The sequence below is a fragment of the Tupaia chinensis genome, unplaced genomic scaffold (genome assembly GCF_000334495.1).
Source record: "Tupaia chinensis unplaced genomic scaffold, TupChi_1.0 Scaffold000273_1, whole genome shotgun sequence".
NCBI lineage: Eukaryota > Metazoa > Chordata > Mammalia > Scandentia > Tupaiidae > Tupaia > Tupaia belangeri.
Genome location: NW_006159755.1, coordinates 825,479 through 844,810, shown reverse-complemented (window position 1 = coordinate 844,810; position 19,332 = coordinate 825,479). Strand labels below are relative to the sequence as shown.

General features: G+C 57.5%; 2 protein-coding genes across 2 annotated transcripts in view; one reads left to right on the top strand and one right to left on the bottom strand.

Annotated features, from left to right (window-relative positions):
* The window catches only part of FLRT1 (fibronectin leucine rich transmembrane protein 1), a 24,369-nt gene extending 7,969 nt beyond the window's left edge, over positions 1 to 16,400 (bottom strand). The window contains exons 1-2 of the mRNA XM_027772381.1: positions 15,247 to 16,400; positions 5 to 1,985 (exon numbers count right to left, since the gene is read on the bottom strand). Of these exons, the coding sequence (XP_027628182.1) occupies positions 5 to 1,937 (1,933 nt within the window). The 5' untranslated portion in view covers positions 1,938 to 1,985; positions 15,247 to 16,400. The remainder of the gene's footprint in view (positions 1 to 4; positions 1,986 to 15,246) is intronic.
* MACROD1 (mono-ADP ribosylhydrolase 1) overlaps positions 1 to 19,332 on the top strand; it is a gene marked incomplete at its 5' end in the record, with an annotated part of 187,195 nt that overhangs the window by 49,971 nt on the left and 117,892 nt on the right.

Below are 19,332 nucleotides of genomic sequence, written 5' to 3'. Positions count from 1 at the left end.
AGGCTGCTGCCGTTGGAGGGGAAGATGGTGTGGACCACGTACTCCTCCTTGGCACGGTATGGGTTGATGGGCAGCATCTGTAACCCGGGCCCGCGGATTTCCAGGATGGAGTTATCCTTCTTGGTCCCTGACTCCATATAGTCGTCCTTTTTCCTGCTGCCCCGGTTGTAGGCCCTCTCCCGCGTCAGCAGCTCACCGGCTCGGTGCACATACCAGCAGATGGCCCCCAGGATGAGGAAGAGGAAGACGAGAGCCACAGCGCCACCCACGATGCCCGCCAGGGGCAGGCCTGCCATAGGGACTGCGTTCTGCTCCTGGTTGAGCGTGGTGGTGGGGCCGTAGCTGTCGGCCGTCTCTGCCTTGGCACACACGGGGGTCTCGTCGGCCACGTAGGTGTTTCCGGTCTCCATGGTGACCATGCAGATGATATAGGTGGACTTGGGCTCCAGGGCCGTCAGCAGGTACTCCGTCTTGTCCCCCTGCACCAGAGTTTCCGTGATGGAGCCCACGGCCGGGCTGTGGCCCAGGCGCAGCCAGCTGAGGCGGAAGGAGGAGGCGGGGAGTGTGGCCTTCCATGTGATGCGGATGGAGTCTGCCGTCAAGGGCTTCACGTGGATGACCAGGGTCTTGGCGCCGTCCCCCGTGGCCATGGGGTAGTCAATGTTGGAGTCAGGGAGGCGCAGCCCTGGCCTCTTGGCCTTGAGGGTGAACAGCGAGCCCTGGGGCGTGGTGGCCAAGGCGTGGTTGCTGGTTGTGGTCTTGGCAGCTGCGTTGGCCGCGCCGCCCTGCGACCCCGGCTCGAAGCACTCGTCCATCTCGTTGGTGATGTCCTTGATGGCCATACCCCGAACCTTCTCAGGGCCCTGACACATGAGGCCCCGCACGTTGACCACGGCTGCCCGCGCCTTCACCCAGTCCCGCAGCCACATGAGGTTACAGCCGCAGAACCAGGGGTTGTTCCTGAGCAGTAGCTGGGCCAGGTTCCCCAGGTCGTCGAACAGGCCACGGGGCAGCGTGGTCAGGTTGTTGTTGGACAGGTCCAGCCGCTCCAGCTCGCGCATCTTGGCCAGGGTGTTGTAGGGGATGTGGCTGATGGCATTGTCCTGCAGGTAGAGCTTCTGAAGGCGGGCACTGGGCAGGTTGAGGGGCGGGGCGGCCAGCGAGTTGCGCACCAGCGACAGCTCTGTGAGGTTCTGCAGGCGGCTGAAGGTGTCGTCGGCGATGCGTTGGTTGGCCAGCAGGTTGCCGTCCAGCACCAGGCGCCGCAGGCTGTTGAGGCCCTTGAAGGCATGCAGTGGGATGGTGGAGATGCGGTTGTCGTCCAGCCGCAGCTCCTCCAGCGTGTGGGGCAGCCCTGAGGGGATGCTGCTCAGGTGGTTCCGGCTCAGGAAGAGCAGCTTGAGCTGTTTGCTGTCAGCAAAAGCGTCGTCCTCGATGCTGACCGTGGACACAGAGTTGTCATCCAGGTGCAGCTTCTCCAGCAGCGGGATGCGGGCCAGCGAGTCCCTGGCGATGGTGCGCACGTTGTTGTCCTGCAAGTGCAGCTCCCGCAGGGAACGGGGCAGGTTGATGGGGAACTCATCCAGGTCGTTCTCGTACAGGTAGATGACCTGCACGTTGACCTTGGTCTTGAGGTCCTGGGGGATGCCGGCGTTGTTGATCTGGTTGTTCTGCAGGTAGAGGGTGGTGGCGTCATCGGGGATGTCCGCAGGGATGGAGGTGAGCCCCCGGTCATTGCAGTAGATGAAGCCGTTGTCACAGCGGCACACCGAGGGGCAGGTGGTGCTGTCGATGACTTCCGTCAGGAAGGCGATGAGCCCGTAGCAGAGGAACAGCCAGTCCCGCAGGTCCATGGTCGCCGTGGTCATCACGACGGTGGCCGTGACGGTGGTAGTGGGCGTGGTGGTGGTGGTGGTAGAGGGGTGTGCCGCCACCATCGTGGACGGATGAGGCAGCCCGATCCACCTGACCTGGAGCCTCAACACCTACAAGGAGCACAAGACAGGTGCCGTGAGTATGAAACCCCAACAGTAGCGAGGAGCCAGCTGTGCCCACTTGCTGCCAAGGGTCACCACAGTTGGGTCCTACAGGGCCAAAGTCAAGCTGTGAGGCCCGGCCCTTTTCATGCCAAGTTTAGGACACAGGTGAGCATGTGCTCAGGCGAAGGTGGGACCCTAAACCCAATGGGCTAATGTTACATCGTTTTTTTGGTAGAGATTTTCGCCTTAGGCTATGGAGAGAGAGAGAAAAAAAAAAGATAGAGACAGTGAGAGGAGAAAGTGAGAAATCACCCCCAGCAAAGATGGCCATGCTGCAATCCCTTCTCCTCCATTCTCTTCCTGGGGTCTTGGGCACGCACGCACATGCGCCTGATGTTAAATCTTACCAGGACAAAGGCGACACCCATTCATGAGGCTTAGGCTACTCGGGAGCTGTGAGAGAGGGCGATTTAGTGAGTGCCAAGCCGCAGTTCTGGTTTCTTTCAAGGTTTCACACTCAGCCAGTCTTTGTGGCTTATGGTAAAGGTGCCGGTCAGTGGTGATGGGATGGATTTGGGGTGTGTGTGATGGATTCAGAGCCACCGTTTCTCACTGGAATGGGGAACATGCATGGCTGACCGGGCTCTGGCCTAGTCTTTGAAGGGAAAGCTTGTTTTGGGGCAGCCAGCGAGCTCAAAAGGGGGGCATTGCCAGAACCTGCAGGAAAGAAGCTGCCAGCATTGTCACTGGTGAGCGGTGGAGGGCGCGGCGCTTCATTGTCTGGTGTTAAAACAACATGTCCTGTTTGTCACTCGTACGTTTTATAGTCAGAGGTATAAGGTGCCAACAGAATCGCTTCCTTGTTTATTTACAGAAATCTCTTTTTATCAGAGGTGCCTTCCTTAGCTCCGTGTTCTGTGGGAACTTATCCCACACCTTGCTCAAAAAAAAAAAAATAAAATGTTTTCTTGAATTTAAAGAAATGAGAAAAATAAAAGGAGGGAGGGGTCTGCACGCCGAGGGACTTGTCTGCAAGGTGTAATTTTGATTTTCACAAATGGAAAAATTGCAGCGTAGATTTTTCTCATATTATTTTACTGTTCATGGTGGTAAAAAAAATCAATTAAAGAGAAATTATATTTCAACCTCAGTGGGGAAGGCGGCTTCACACAGCCAGCAATGCTTCACCAAGGCTTTGCAACGGTGGGACACGGTGGCCTCCTGGAGCCTGAGCAGAGGCCCCAGCCTGGCAGGGCAGCCCTGGGGTGTGGCTAGAACTGGCATCTGCTGACTGAGACAGCAGGGACTCATCGCTATGTGCCTGGGACCAAGCATCTCCATTTTTCTATCATGCCAAACCCTCGTCCCTTCTTTGTCCTGTCTTCCAGGACTGGTCCTCTCCATCCTGCAAACTCCTTCTCACCCTTGAGGACCCAGGTCAAATGGCCCTTCTCTGCCAGGTCTTCCTCATGTCCCAGATAGAGATTATCTCTCTTCTGTCCAGCCATTCATCCTCCTACCATCCATCCATCCATTCATGCAGCCATCTGTCCACCCAAAAGATTCTTTTTTTTGGAGAGGTTTTTGCTATAGGGCACGTGCGCTTGCCAGAAAGACAGAGAGAGACAGAAAGACAGAAAGCGAGAAATCACCCCCCAGGGGGGATGGCCACGCCGCAATCCCTTCTCCTCCATTCTCTTCTTGGGATCTTGGGCACGCATGCACACGTGCCTGGCGTGAGTTTAAGCCACCAGGTCCGGGACTCGAACCGTGGTCGACCACATGGGAGTCCAGCGACATAGCCATAACACTAACTGCTGGTCCCAAAAGATTCTTAGTGAGCATCTGCAAGGTACCAGCCCCTTGGAGTTCCATTCTAGTGGATGGGAGCTCACAAGATAAGGAAGAGTTTTGCTTAGAGCTTTCCAAAGAGTTGGGTCATTTAGTTCTCACAGCAAACATGAGGCCAGTGCCCTTTGTATTCCCATTTCACAGATGAGAACACTGAAGCTCGGAGATGTTCACTTACTCAGGACTGCCAGAGAAGTGGAGAGGAGGAACCCAGGCCGTCCGGGTCACGCCAGATTCTCGGTCACTGGGAGGCTTGCAGTGCACTATGGATGACCAGTATATCAATGTCCCCAGCTAACTGTGGGTGCTCCATGGTGGAGCTGTGGCCTGCAGGGCCTGGTGTGGCTTGTCAGCAGTGACCACCAAGGGCAGATCGGATCCCCTGCCCCCACCCCGGTGAACGCCTCTGCCGCTCACGCAGCACACTCCTACTCCACGTGCATTTACAAGGGCCTTCGCTCGGCAGCCCCGCAGCTCTGGGGCCTTCTAGGGCTCTGGCTCTGCCCAGGCTAACATGGCAGCTACACTCAGGATCTGCTGGCAGCCTGAGGCTTTGTCCATGAGGTGGACCCAGTGCAGGCTAAGGCAAGGAGGAAGGTGCCTTGGGAGAAGCCCCTCAAGGAAAGCAGAGGATGCCAGGAGAAAGGGGGGCTGACGAGATAGTCCCCTGCGCTCTGGGCCCTGGGAGCCAGCTTGGAGCCCCTCACCCGAGCACTGAGCTGGGGGCGGTGAGGGGCTGAGAACACGTGTCTGCTTGTTCCTGGTGCTTCCTCAGGGCTCAGCCCAGCCCAGGCTGTGGGGTCAGACTCTAATACACCCCACCCATCGGCTCTGCAGGACTCAGAGCGGCCTTTACTTCCCATACACTGTCCTGGCCCTCTCCTCTGGACTCTGGCCTCGTTTTCGTCTCCTCGTGACTCCTGTCTGAGACCCTGACACCCAAGCTGGTCCCTACCCGGCTGTCCCCACCCTCCTCCTCTTGCCTCCTCCCGTGGAGCCTTGCACTGATATTCCAACCTGTCTGCCCCTCATGGGCACCAAGAATCACCCAAGAAAACCCAAAGCTCTTCAGTCATCGGGTGGCCCTGTTCCCTCCACTCCCTTCTCCCTGACCACAGGAGCCAGTTACTACTCCCTGGCGCCCCAGGGCCCTTGCACATGCCATTCAGTCTGCTCAGAACACTCGTTTTCAGAGCTGTACACTTTCCTCCCAGCAAGGCCTTCCTGGCTACCCTGACAAAAATGACAACCCCTCAAATATGCCTTCTTGGCATTCCCTGCGTACCTGTAGTATTTACTACCAACTAATGTGTTACATATTTTACTTTTAAAAAGTATTATTATTGTCTGTCTCCCCCATGGAAGGCAAGCTGTTTAAGGACAGGATTTGTGTCTCATGCACTATATGCCCTGGACCCAGCCCCGTGGACTATATGCAGCAGATGCTTACTAAACATAAAGAAGAAACTGCCCTTGACCCATTCTGTAGCTAAGGAGACAGGCAGGGAGAGAGCTGCCCAGTGCCCCTGGTAGAAGGTGGTGGAGTCTGGATTCCACCCGGGGCTGTCAAGCTGCAAGGCCTCAGTTCTGGATCACTGCTCTGCTGAGGACTGTGAGACCCCAGCCCACCCGAACATGACTCGGGCACAGGCTGGGGAGTCTTAGATCCTCACCGAGGTGCCTGCTCTCTAGAACCTCCCCCCTACATTGCCCAAGGCCACGGCTGAGGGGATGGAGCACCCTAGGCTTCCCAGGCCTTTATCTGGCCACCTCACTTCCTGTTCCATCAGGGACTGGGCAGGGCATTGCCCAGATGGTGGACAAGGAGGGACTGGAGGTCGAGGGCAGCATGCAGACTCAGACTTAGAGGACAGGGATAAAGCCAGGCCCTGGGGTGAACCCTTGGCTGGGCCTCGCCCACTCCTCCTTGCCAGGTGCTGAGAGAGAGGCCCATGACGTGTACTGGTGCCTGGCTGTCATACACTCACAGGTCCTTGTCCCCACTTCACAGAGGAGCCACCAGAGGCTCAGAGGTGAGGGGTCCATCTGGGGTTGCCGCCAGCCCAGGTTTCCAACCTCGTGCCTGTCTCTTCTGCTCAGAGCAGGACCGCGAAGGTTGCGGAGCCTGGAGGTCCCGTCTTGGCTGCCGTGGGCAGAGGCAGAGCGGTGCAGGTGCAAGAGACAGGGAGACTCAGCCTGCTCAAAGGCCAGCTTACCTTGGCGTCAGGTCAAGTCAGATCCCATCTGCCCAGGTGCCCACCATCTGGCCAGAGGACACGTACCCTCCCTGGTCTGTCAGCTGCCGAGTCCTGGCGCTAGGGATACAGGTGGCCTCTGCACTTGGCTGTTCTGGGGCAGCGCCCTGAGCAGGGGGCAGACTTGTTAAGGCCAAAGCCAAGGCCATCTTCTCTGGCATGGACATCTGTTCCCAGTACCAGTTCCGCTCACAGCCACAGTCCTTAGCCTCTAGAGGCCCCAGCATCATAATAGAGTCTAAATTGCACCTTTCAGAGATGCTTGATGGATAACCAAGAAGCGTTTGGGAGGCAGGGACCCAAGGCCTTTCCGCTCCCTTGTCTGCAGACCTCATCCATCTTGGCCAGTCTCCCCTGTGGCCCCCTCCCCAAGGCCGGCCGGAGGCTGAGCCCTCTGGCTCCGGGAAAACGGGGCAGGAAATGGGGGTGGAGGGGAGATAGCATACCTCGCGGGAGGAGCCTTTTCATTGCCTGAGTGCCTGGTGGCTTTTTTTTAATTCCCTAGTTTATGTGGCCATCAAATTAAACCCAGTAAATCGCCCATGTTTTACTGGATCACTTGTTGTCGTGTGGATCCCACGGACTTAAGCATGGCGTGAGTTATGACCTGCCAGCTCCATGACTGACAGCAGGATCCTGGGTGGTGGAGGAGGGGTGCTGCCGGCATCATTCTTGGTACTCTCTCCTGCCATCTTCCAAGACAGAGAAGCCTGAGTTCAAATCCAGCCTCTGCTGTTTCCAGGCTGTGTGATTCTGAGCAAGCTGCTTGCCCTCTCTGAGTTTCAGTATCCTTATCTATAAATGTGGTCCTCACAGACACCTTTACAATCGAGGATTCACTGAGACTATCCACACAGAGCGCCCCTCCTTAGTGTAACCTGATGAGCTCGCTGCATAGTTTAGAAGCTGCTCTCGTTCTCTGATGCTCTGAGCACAGAAGGTCCAGCTTCCAGGTTAACTGCCTGGGGCCCCTTGGTCACCCCCTCTGCTGTGCCTCCTAGGATGTTGCCCTCACCAACTGTGCATCTCAGTCCTGCCCCTCGCCTGCCGTGGGCAGAGGCAGAGCGGTGCAGGTGCAAGAGACAGGGAGACTCAGCCTGCTCAAAGGCCAGCTTACCTTGGCGTCAGGTCAAGTCAGATCCCATCTGCCCAGGTGCCCACCATCTGGCCAGAGGACACGTACCCTCCCTGGTCTGTCAGCTGCCGAGTCCTGGCGCTAGGGATACAGGTGGCCTCTGCACTTGGCTGTTCTGGGGCAGCGCCCTGAGCAGGGGGCAGACTTGTTAAGGCCAAAGCCAAGGCCATCTTCTCTGGCATGGACATCTGTTCCCAGTACCAGTTCCGCTCACAGCCACAGTCCTTAGCCTCTAGAGGCCCCAGCATCATAATAGAGTCTAAATTGCACCTTTCAGAGATGCTTGATGGATAACCAAGAAGCGTTTGGGAGGCAGGGACCCAAGGCCTTTCCGCTCCCTTGTCTGCAGACCTCATCCATCTTGGCCAGTCTCCCCTGTGGCCCCCTCCCCAAGGCCGGCCGGAGGCTGAGCCCTCTGGCTCCGGGAAAGCGGGGCAGGAAATGGGGGTGGAGGGGAGATAGCATACCTCGCGGGAGGAGCCTTTTCATTGCCTGAGTGCCTGGTGGCTTTTTTTTAATTCCCTAGTTTATGTGGCCATCAAATTAAACCCAGTAAATCGCCCATGTTTTACTGGATCACTTGTTGTCGTGTGGATCCCACGGACTTAAGCATGGCGTGAGTTATGACCTGCCAGCTCCATGACTGACAGCAGGATCCTGGGTGGTGGAGGAGGGGTGCTGCCGGCATCATTCTTGGTACTCTCTCAGTTGCTGGCTCCTGCCATCTTCCAAGACAGAGAAGCCTGAGTTCAAATCCAGCCTCTGCTGTTTCCAGGCTGTGTGATTCTGAGCAAGCTGCTTGCCCTCTCTGAGTTTCAGTATCCTTATCTATAAGTGTGGTCCTCACAGACACCTTTACAATCGAGGATTCACTGAGACTATCCACACAGAGCGCCCCTCCTTAGTGTAACCTGATGAGCTCGCTGCATAGTTTAGAAGCTGCTCTCGTTCTCTGATGCTCTGAGCACAGAAGGTCCAGCTTCCAGGTTAACTGCCTGGGGCCCCTTGGTCACCCCCTCTGCTGTGCCTCCTAGGATGTTGCCCTCACCAACTGTGCATCTCAGTCCTGCCCCTCCTCCTGAGCTATGGTGACTATGTGGTCTCTATGGTGACTCTGGGCCATCAGACTTAGAGTCTAGCCCCTCCTGTGTGGCCTCAGGCTGCTTCAGTCTCTCATGGGAGGCTGTTCAGGCCCGGGAAGGGGAGTGGGTTGGGAGGGGCCCACTTCTATCCTCTGCGTTTGTCCCCTGGAACTCTGACATGCACCAGTTCCTGAGCCCACCACACTCTCGCGCTCCCCCGGGTCTTTGCACATGCTGTTCCTCACCTCGGACACTAATTCCCTCCCAGGCCTCTCCCTGGGAGTCACGGGTGCTGAGTGACAGCGGTAAACATCGGCCACCTAGGGGCCACCAGGGGCCACAGTACAGCAGTGCTCTGCAATGCTGGCCCACGTGGAAGTCCCGGGTCTGCAGCCCGAGGTCTCCCTATACGCACTGCATGTGTGCCCGTGACCAGGGCTGGCTGCGGCTGGGGTGCACAGCAGCTTCAAGACTCTGTTGGGGGTGACTTTCTCTTTGTGTCTCTGTTTTTCTCTTTGTCTCTCTTGTTCATGAAAGAAAGAAATAAATGAACTTAAAAAGAATCTGCCAGCTGGACGGATGCGCTTCCCTGTTGGAGACCCCTGGTTTCCGGGCACCCTGCCCTGTGGTCTTCCCCAAATCCCGCTAATCTGGGCTGGCAGAGGCTCGGTACTCTCTGGGGGTGTCCTCCTGGGGAGTCGGAGTGAAAGCAACACACAGGGAGCTGTGGGAGCCCAGGCCTGGCACAGGTCCGGGCAGGGGGCAGTCCAGTGTGAGCACGCGCTGAGCGGGGCAGAGCATGTGCTGACAGCCAGGCTAGGAGGGGTCTGGGGGCCCAGGCAGGAGAGGGAGGGCCGGGAAGGCCTCGCCCACCTGCCAGCACCTGTTCTCCTTCCTGCCAGTTGAAGGCAGCTCATGGGGGACACCCAGGGGCTGGATCCCCGGGTACCAGGCATAGACCTGGCCCTACTCAAGTTCTCTCATCTGGAACCGTTGCTAAAATTCCCGCATTCCCAGAGGAGGATGGCTAGAGAAGGGCTGTGTGGGGTGCCCAGTGGTCTTGGAAAAGAGACCTGCCCCACCCTGTGCCCAGGAAGGGCCCCAGGTCCTCCCGGGAGCCCCACTCCAAGTGGCTGCCCACCCCTCATGGCAGAGCCTTCAGAAAGTGGAAATGATGTGGAGGAGGGGGCAAGGCTCAGACAGAAGGAAGCCCCTGCCCCTGCCCCTTGCCGGGCCCTTCAGTGGGGTGCCCAGCAGGTGTGAGTGTGCTCGCTGGGTTGTTACTGGTCACTGATGCTTACCCCACTGCAGGGGGAGGGAGTATGGGCGGTTGGCCAGGGGAGCCCTGTCCGGGGCTAGGCCCATCCCCCAGCAGAGCCTGGAGCAGGTCTTTCTCTCCAGTGGATCTTGCAGACCCAGGGAGAGCCCTCTGGGAGAGCCGAGGGCAAGCAGAGCCCCTCAGTCACAGGCACTGGGGCAGCACAGGGACAAGTAGCCCTCAGTCCCCAGAGCCCCTCCTGTACACCTGTCTAGCCATTGCTCCTTCTTCCCTCCTGTCTCCACACGACTCTACCTACCCTGGCCTAGGCCTGCCCTGAGCCCCTGCCCAGGTGAGGTGCCCGTCCGGAGTCCATAGGCTCACCTGGCCGGGAGACACATCCAACATTGGAAGTGTGTGTGTGTGGGTGCATGTGTAAAGGCCCAGGGTGGGAAAGATGTGGCTGGAGGAGAGGGGCAGCTGGAGTGCAGGAGCTGGGGAGGTAGTGGGCACGGCGCAGGAGGGCAGCCTGGGTCCTAGAAAGGCTGAGTCCAGATTTCTGGCACAGCCCTGCTGCCAACTGTGTTCTTGGAGTGAGTCCTCGCCCCTCTCTCAACCGATAAATGGGTGGTTGGTACAGTGGTTGGGCCACAGGTGGTGGGAGGTTGGGAGAGGACGGGGCCCACTCCCCCAGCACCCCGTGTAGATTCGTGGGTCTAGGTGGGCCTCCCTCACCCAGCAGCCAGGTGGTCCCTGCGAGGCTGGTCCAGCCCTCCTGCTCGAGTGTGTAAATCCGGGATACGAGCTAGTTTCTGACCTCCTCTGTGACATACCGCCCACCACAGGAAGACCTCTGTGCCCACCTGTGGCAGCCTTTCCCCAGAGCCGCACTCATGGCCCGGATCCCTCTGTGGAGCCTCTGTCCACCTTCACTGGGGACACGCATCAACTCCCCTGGGTGTCCGGGTCTGGGAAACAGAGCGGTAGCATGAGCTGCGTGGGGCGCTCACCCGTCCGGGATGCCCTCGCAGGGCAGCACAACTTCAGCTGGTTCATGGTGCTTCTTTCTCAGTGGCTTTTAGCCCCATGTCTGCTGTTCCTCCTCAGCTGGGGACCCCGGCTGCTACTGCCTCATCTCAGAGCCTGTCCCCTACTTCCCAAAGCTGGCAAGGAAAGCTGACTTGTCCAGCTGGGCCTGGGGCCTGGCTCTGGCTTCTTCCCAATCTGTTCCATGGCTGGGGGAGGAGGCTGGTGCCACCGTCCTGGCTCAGGGTCAGCTGGGGAGGGGGCACCCTGATCTGTATTGTTTGCAGAGACAACAGAAACTAATAGAGCAGGATTGGTCCCTGTACCTCGATGGCAGAAATGGAAAGATTTGGAGACACAGAGGAAGAGTATAACTGCAGATACCAGACTGCAGGGGAGGAGGTGGGAGGGTTTCAGGAAAGAAGCATTTAACAGACACAGGAATGCGTACAACAGGGCAAACAAGTTGAGGAATGGCATACCACAGCAGAGTGAAAAAAAGGCATTGCCAATTTTATATATATGCTTCTCCAAAAAAATGAAAAACAAAAACAAAAATGAAAAACTAGTAGACAAACACATGCTCCAGTGGATGTAGATGTTAGGGGCACTGGCCACTCCTCCCCCCACCTCGCTCCCATCTCTCAGCCCCCTTCCAGTTCACCTGTCTGGGGCTGTAACTTCCTACCCACCCCAAGCTTGGCAAGTCCTGTGGTGTGTGGCTGCTGCAGACCCCTGGGTCCCCGACCTCTCCCCCACTTCCCAGCCCTCAGGTGAGATCTCTTGTAGGTATCTTTCTCCCTCCTGGTCCTTTCAGCAAGAATAATTCCCCCGTCTTCCCTAAATCTTGCCAGGCCTGCATGTCTCAGCAGAACAGGACGCTGAGGCAGGAATGAGGGTGCAGGGTAGACTGCAGATTCTCAGCCACTGAGAAGCAAAGGTTGGCGAGACCCCAGCCCCGCAGGGAGCAGTGGCTGGCGCCTTGAGCTGCCCTAGCAGATGAGGCGCTCCACCAAGGCAGGGTTATGTCATCGCTGTGATGGGGCCTCAGCAAACCTTCATTCAAATATACGAGGGCCCCCAGATTTCTGGGGGCTCACCTGCACGCGAGACAGAGCGAGGAAGACCGAGGTAGGCAGGCAAGGCCTCTGCCTTCAGGTGCTCAGGGAGGCCTAGGGAGAGCTGCCCCTCCCGCCCCCTGGAAGCCTGTCTCCTGTGAAGCCGAGTGGCCCTGTGACCTGGGCCCTGTTCAGCTGCCTGCCCTATTGTGAGACAGCCTCGATCTCAGGTCTTCATCTGTAAAACGGGACCATAAGTTCTATTTGAGGATAAAATAACTTCTGTGCTCAGCAGAGAGGTATTCAGGATGAGGGGAGCATTACTATTTATTAACAACGGGAGGTGCTTTCCTGAGTCCTACTTCCCAAAGCTGCTCAGGGCAAGAAGGGAAATAAAATGTGAGACATTCATGAGTAGGGCTCTGCAAGCCCTAGATCGGGCAAGTGCCCCAGAGACTGCAGCCCACCGGAGGCATCTCCCTCGGGCATGGGACTGGATGCCATGACGCTCAGTGACCTTCTAACCCTGGCTTCCAGGGGTGTGTGTCAGCCACCCACACTCATCGCCCTTTGCTCCTCGGACCCTTCCCCAGGTATCATTTAACACATGTATGTGTGTGTGTGTGTGTGTGTGTGTGGAGGGATTCTTTGCAAACCTACAGTTAATTATTTTTCTAATTTCATGCTGCATGCATTATGCATCAGCTGTTATCACTGGCAGTAATTGCAGACAGGTATGCAAATCCACTAAAAACGCACCCCGAGTTCACCTAAACCGCGTAGGCCGTCTGGGCGGTGCCGATGCCAGGCGGCAGGATGTCCTGAACTTCAGAAAATGTAAATCGCTTTAAAAAACGAGACTTTAAAATTGTGTCTTAAGAGGTTAATTATATTGATAACAGTGTTCGATATTAAACTATTCAAGGCCAGGAGGGGGTGGGGGGATGAAAGGAGACACGTGTAATTTTGTTCCTTTCTCTCTCGGTGTTATTTAATAAGATGCTCCTGCACCTGATAGTTCTGTCTGTCTGTGTCCATTTTTAGTAAAGCTGCCTAGACTGAGACTTAATTCCCTTTGAAAAGGAAAAAGGAATGCTCAGTGGAGTTTTACAGGGGAAGAGAGGGTTCTAACGGCCTCTATTTGGGAGGCGGGGGCTGGACAGAAGGGGGAGCGAGGGCATCACCAATAGTGTTGGTGATAGTCCCTAAAACAGGGCCAGGCCGCGTGGTCTGAGAAAGAGGAACAGTGTGATGAGTAAGGCTTGGTACCCACTGATTCCCAGCCTATTGGTTACCTGTTGGCTGACCCCACCCAGCAGGACGTAAACTCCTTTAGTCACGTTTCATGTCTAGCATGGAGGCTGGCATGGGGCTGCTCAGTAAACAGCTATTGAATGAATGAATGGAGGTGCCAAAAGGGAGGCCTCAGAATCTGAAACCCAGAAGGGGGCAGTGAGAGAAGAGGGAGGCTGGCCCTCCTTCAGCCCTAGCCCTGGAAGGCCTGGGGACGTGAGCAGTAGTTCACAGAGGCAGAGACTGGTCTGAACCGTGCAGCAGGAGGTGGGGAACTGGGCACAAACTTGGGCATTGGCCTTGCCATCCTGGGCTCCACCCTTCTCAGGTCTCTTACTGCCCCTCCCCGCTGCCCTGGGGGGCTTCCCCAGTCCCAGAGGAAGCAAACTCCAGAGACACCACCCTCCTGTCCCTGCTCACCTCTGATGTGGGGTGACTGGCTGGCCTGGCACCGCCCACCTCTGCGGGCAAGCCCAGCATCCCTGTCAATGGCTTTAACCCCTTCCCTCCCACCTCACAGATACACATGAGGGTGGCACTCACCCTCGGGACCCTGGAATCGGGGAGGAAAAGGATTTTGGAGATTGTTTCAGGCCCAGAGAGGACAGGACAGGTCCAGGACAGAGAACCTTCCACTGGCCTAGAAGCCCTGTGCTGGCCCACCTCCTGGGACCTTGGATCCCCCTGGGGTCTGGTGTGAGCAGGCTGAGGGGGGACAGTGTCCTCACTCAAGCAGGATCCCATGGGTGCTGCTCCCCCACCCCCCAGCGTTCCTCCTCTGGCTCTGTGCAGCAGGCCTGTGAGCAGGAGCTGGCAGAGCTGAGCACAGCTGCCTGCTGGGCCTTTCACAGAATCCTCTCCTTTCCAGCTGCCCACAACCCAGCGGCCGCATTGCCGACGCACAGAGGAGAAGCGCACCCAGCGAGGGGAAGGGACCTGCCCCCAAGTCACACTGCTCACAATGGAGACCACGGCCCAGCCCAGCTCTGTCTGGCCCCAAAGCCCAGTTCGTTCTCTCTGCTTGCCTGCCTTCCGGGGGATAGGAGCTGGCTGAACACAGCCCGCCCAGCTGTGTTCCTCCATGAATACTTGGGGCAGCGGGCAGCAACCCTGGAATTACCCCCTTACCCCTCCTAGGGATGGGAAAGAGAGCAGGGACTGGTGCTGGGCGGTGGGGTAGGCTCCGGGGCTTGAGAAGGAGCAGGGGCCGGTCTCCGGCTGGGGCTCCGGCTCCGGCGCGCTCGCGGCCCCGCTGCCGGGCTGGCGCGCCTTTATAATAAATAACAGCAAATAGCCCATCCGCAGGGCATCTTTCACGCCAGTGGCTAATAACACGGCTATTAATGCCCCCGCAGACGGCGTGTGCGCCGTGCCGCGCTGACGAATGTCCCGGGCCCTGGCGCAGTCATAAATCAGCCCCTCTCCTGGGAGAGAGAGCGGGGAAGTGTCATTTTCCATCTTGGTAATGAATTGGGGCTTCCCTGCCCTGCCCAGGACGCCGCGCCGCTCCAGGTTGTCTGGGATCAGTTTGTGGAGGCGCGGCTCCTCCCTCCTCACCTGTGGGGAGTCCGGGACGAGTAGGCTCCGCCCCCAGGAAAGATCCGGACCCCAGCTCGGTTCCGCCCTGCCCTGGCCGATCTGACCCAGGAAGAAGGGAGCTCGGGTAGCCTGCTGTGTGACCTAGGGCACTACGGCCCCTCCTCTCGGGGCCTAAATTCGCCGGCCGGAAACCAACGAAGAGGCTGAAGTGGAAGCAGGAACAGGGCCTTGGGTGGAAACTTTGGATCGACCTTACTCTTGCCCTCCATTACTTGGGCAGGCCTCGTTGGGAGAACTTGTGGACTCCCAGTTCAAGGGCAGCAGGTGCCATGGCCAGTGTCCCCAAAGCTCCTGCTTCCTTCCTTACTCGGCCCAAGGTCTCACTGCTGGCCCCTTTGAGCGAAACCCATAGCCCTGCAATCCTAGCAGGGATGGGTCAGAACGAGAAGAGCAGGGCATTTACTCCTAGAGGGGCCACTCCCCGCATCCAGGGTTCACCCACTGTGGGGCAGAGCGCAGCAGCACCTAGACCTCCAGGCAGCAAAGGATCCCTCCCCAGGCAGTAGAAGCTGCCGGTTTTGTGAACTGAGCGAAGGTGGATGGGAGGGAGCCATACATAGAAGGAGAGCTCTGAGAGGCTTTGCTGCAACCCAGTGAGGAAGGGGGCTTGGGAGGGCAGGACTCCACTGTCGTGCAGGCTGTGCTCTGGGCGCCAGGAGTCTTGGAACACGCTGAGCCCTTCTGCACCTGCGTGCATCCCTTGGCCTTACCTCCTTCGCGTTGCAGCCCTTGAGCCTGCTGGGTCCTATGGGGGTCACTGTCCCTGCTGATGAGCCTCAGGAAGTCGTGGGTCCAGGCTGCTGTCACCCAGGCCCTGAGGACGCAGGAGGCCTCGTGATGCTCCACTCAGGGTGCAGACCTCGGGTGCTGGGAGGCACTGGGCACCCCCCAAGCACCAGGAGAGGGCCCTGTGCTTTGGTCTCCCAGGCTCCTCGTGTTCAGATGAGGCTCCAGGTCCCAAGCAGCATCTTTGGCACCTTAGGCCACAGGTGCTTATGGCTTCTCCCACCGGAATGAGGGGGGTCTGTGCCGGGTGCACAGGAGCACCCCCCGCCACCCCAGGACTCTGGACCACCGCCCAAGGGTGTTCTGACCCCCTGCTTCCCGGGCATGCCCTATGACCCGGTGCCCATGCCCGGGGAGGGTGGCCTCTTGTCGCTTGGTACTTCCACGGCCCTCTTTCAACTCTCGCCCCTTTGTCTGTAGGCAGCCAACTCCTCTGAAAGGGCTCTGCGTAGCTTTTACCCCCTTTTTCTTTACCAAGGTTTTTTCTTTCTTTTTTTCTTTCTTTTTTTTTAATCCCTTTAAGTCACTTGGCAGAATAGGCTCGGTGCAGAGAGCGTTCTTGCGTGACAGAACTGAGAGGGAGCCACTCTGCAAAGAATCGGTATTCCTGCCACTCAGGCTGTGTCTCCAGGGGGAAGGAGGGGGTCCATTACCCCGCTGAGGAGTTCAGATGTTCACCGAGGGGCCGGAGCTGCTGGCAGGCGCGGCTGAGCTGTCAGGCCCCACATGCCTTCTTTGGGAGATGCTTGGGGCTGGGGGTGGGGGGCAGTCCTGCTTGGCTGCTCCTGATTGTAGACAAGGTTTCCTTGCTGGGGAGGCGGGGAGGATGGGTTATTCCTGCTTCACTCCTGGTCTCAGGCTGTCCAGGAGTCTTCTTCTCACCCACTCCCTGCCTCCTCACCTGCCAAAGACAATACAAGTGATTAAGCCCCAGGAAATTAGGAACCGTGGGACGGGCATTCATCACCATGGCCTGGGCTGTGGCACCCCCTCCCCCATCCCTTGGTCCTGTTTCCGTGGATGCCACTTTCCCATGAGCCAGCGAGGGCCTGGGACATTCGTCCCCCTCTCCTGGAGTCTCTTTCCAAACACCTGGCCATGCAGGGTGCCCTTCTCTGAAGCTACCTGGTTTCCTTTTTCTGGGGGTGGAAGGACTCAGAAGAATGAAGTTTGGAGAGCTCCTGGCGGTACAGGGCTGCCCGCCCAGCCCACCCCAGAGCTGGCTCCGTGTGCCTCATCATCTGCTCCTCTTGCTAAGTGACATTCAAAGGTTCCAACTGGGCCACTGTGGCCTGGGCTTGCAGAACCGTGGGAGGCAGGTTTATCTGGGAACCAGGGAAGTTGGGTCTCCGGTGTGCCCAGCCTCCCTCCTGCAACCACCCTGCTTAGAGGCAGGGCCATTCTGTACACCCCCACTGCCCTCCTCTTCCACAGAGACCTGGGGGCGGGTGGGGGGCAGGACAGGCTGTTCCTCGGAATCCAAAACAAATCCCAGAGCCCTCCCCATCACCTCTCATTAGTGCGGCGTGTGGAAGGCCCGAGTGCCCTGGTGTCCGTACTCCCCCTGCGGGAGCCCCTCTTTGGAAAAGGGCTTTTATTACACATCTGAGAGTGTGAGCTCTGGTTTGAAATCAGATCCAGATGGGCTCAGCTGCATCTGGGCACTTTTCTTTGTGGGGCTGAAGGTGGCTGGTTTGAGAAATGCTTGTTGGCTGGGACTGTTACAGATAAAAGGTGCCTGTTTTTACGAGCCCAGTGAACTGGGGGGGTGGGGGGCTGCCCTCTGGGCTCACAGCCAAGCAGGGAGTGCATGTGCAAGAGTGTGTGCCAGCTAGGTGGCATGCAGGCTGAGGCTGGGGTTGGCAGGTAAGGTGAGGGTTCCTGGAGACCCAGGAGGAAGGAGGTAGAAGAGCCAGTGAGCCCCATGGGATAGAACTGAGTGGCTCAGGCCTGGCCAGTACTCTGAGTGCGAGCAGGCAGGTGGGTGCAGCCCCTCGGAAGGGCCATGGTGGGGCTGGACAGGAGGAAAGATGAGGACAGAGCCCCTGATGAGGGGTGAACGCGACGAGCTTCAGCCAAGCCCTTATTGCTATTACCACCCGCGTGATTTCATCCAATTATAAATTGTAATTTCTCTATGAAAGCGAGAGATGGAAAGAGTCCAATGAGGTCATCTGCCTCCCTGGCCAGGGCGAGGAAATTGTTTTATATCACTGGGGGTAGGGGTGGGGGCGGTGAACCTCTGCATTTAGAGAGGATGGCCTCTGTGTCCTCGGAGCCCGCAGCTCCAGCCAGCATGGACGCGGCCTCCCCAGAGAAACTGCAGAGCTCTGCTTTTGAAATTGTGAACCGGAAGGAAGGCAGGTTCCTCCCACCTGCGTGCTTGCTGCAGGTCCTCCCTACCGTGCTCAGGATAAAGGCAGTGTTCACATAGTGACCTCCAAGGCCCCACAAGGTCTGGCTCCTGCCCGGCTCACCAGCTGGCATCGCCCACCACTAGTGGCCCCTTTTCACCCCAAGATGGCCCTTCCCTGTGCTAGCTCCCTCCCGTAAGAATCTGCTCACATGTCATCCCTCCCCTCCTGCACCCTCCCTCTTGGCATGTGTGGTTCAATGAACCATGACATAATAGCACGAAAAGAATGGTCTCCCTGACTTCAAGGGAGGGAGAATCTGCATCTATCCCCCTGCACGGCTGGCTCAGTGCCTTACACACAGTAGGTGCTTAGTAAATGCACCCAGTGAACTCCCCATTCTGCCTCCTCATTTAGAAAACCAGGGGTCTGGGGCCCAGGCAGTGTCTCAGTGATGATGCAACTGGGCCCACATGGGAAGGTCCTGGGTTCACATCCTGAGGCCTCCCTGTATACACTGATGCATGCAAGTGCCCACGATCCAGCCTGGCTGAGGCTGGCAGTGGATTGCAGAGTAGGACCCTGTTGAGGGTGCCTGTCCCTCTCTCTCTCTCTCTCTCAAGGAATGAATAAATAAATGAGACAAAAAGAAAAGATAGAACAGGGGCTGAGCAAGGCTCTTGGTTCCTGCCCAGCTTTGTATGTCCTCGGTCCACCTTCTCTGCTGCATCGCCTACCATGCCCCTTCCTTCCCTGGGTCCCACAGAGTCGCTTGGAAACCCTGGTGTTCTGCTATTAGGCGAGTGGGGCCTCTCAGGAGTCAGAGTGTACTGATTTTCCAGGTGAGCCTGCTGGCAGGGACTGGGAGGTATGGGCCCCAGACAGCTCCGTGCTGCCACATGTGGGTGCAGGATCATGGTCACTGGCCCCTGCAGAGGTCCGGGAGGAAATGCATGATGTGTCCGTCCATAGAGACCTACCACTGGAGCTGAAGCATGCAGAGGGCAGGCTCCTGGAGCGAGCACAGGCCACGCAGTGCGGTTAGTGGTTGCCTGTAAACTTCCCGATCATTCGGGTTAACTCAGGACAAAGGATCTGTGGCCTCCCAGGGGATCAGTAGCCCCTGGAAAGCTGCTGGCTCTGGCCACTCCCTGCAGGACAGCCTCTGCTCATTCTCTTCTCACTTGGGCCTCCCTGTCCCCACAGGCCCCAGGTCTGGTCTCTGCACTCAGGCACCAAAGCTCCATTTTTTAGGTCAGCACAATAAAAGCTTCCCTTTGTAAGTACCTTGAGATGCGTACACAATTTGACTTTGGGTATACACTACCATACAATATCACAGCTATATAAAGGAAACTTGGGGGCTGGCAGGTGGCGTGGTGGTTAAAGGTGCTGGATTCCCACTTGGCGTATACGGTTGAAGTCCCAGATCTGGTGGTTTGCTTTCTCACTTTCCTTTTTTTCTCTCTCTGGTCAAATTTAAAAATAATAACAAATAGAACTGACTAACTAAATAAATCTTTGGGGGGCTGGCAGGTGGCATGGTGGTTAAGAGCACTAGATTCCTGTGTGGCCAACTGTGGTTCGAGTCCCGGACCCAGCAGCTTCCTTTCTCACTTTCCCTCTCTCTCTCTCTCTCTCTTTTCTCCCTACCCC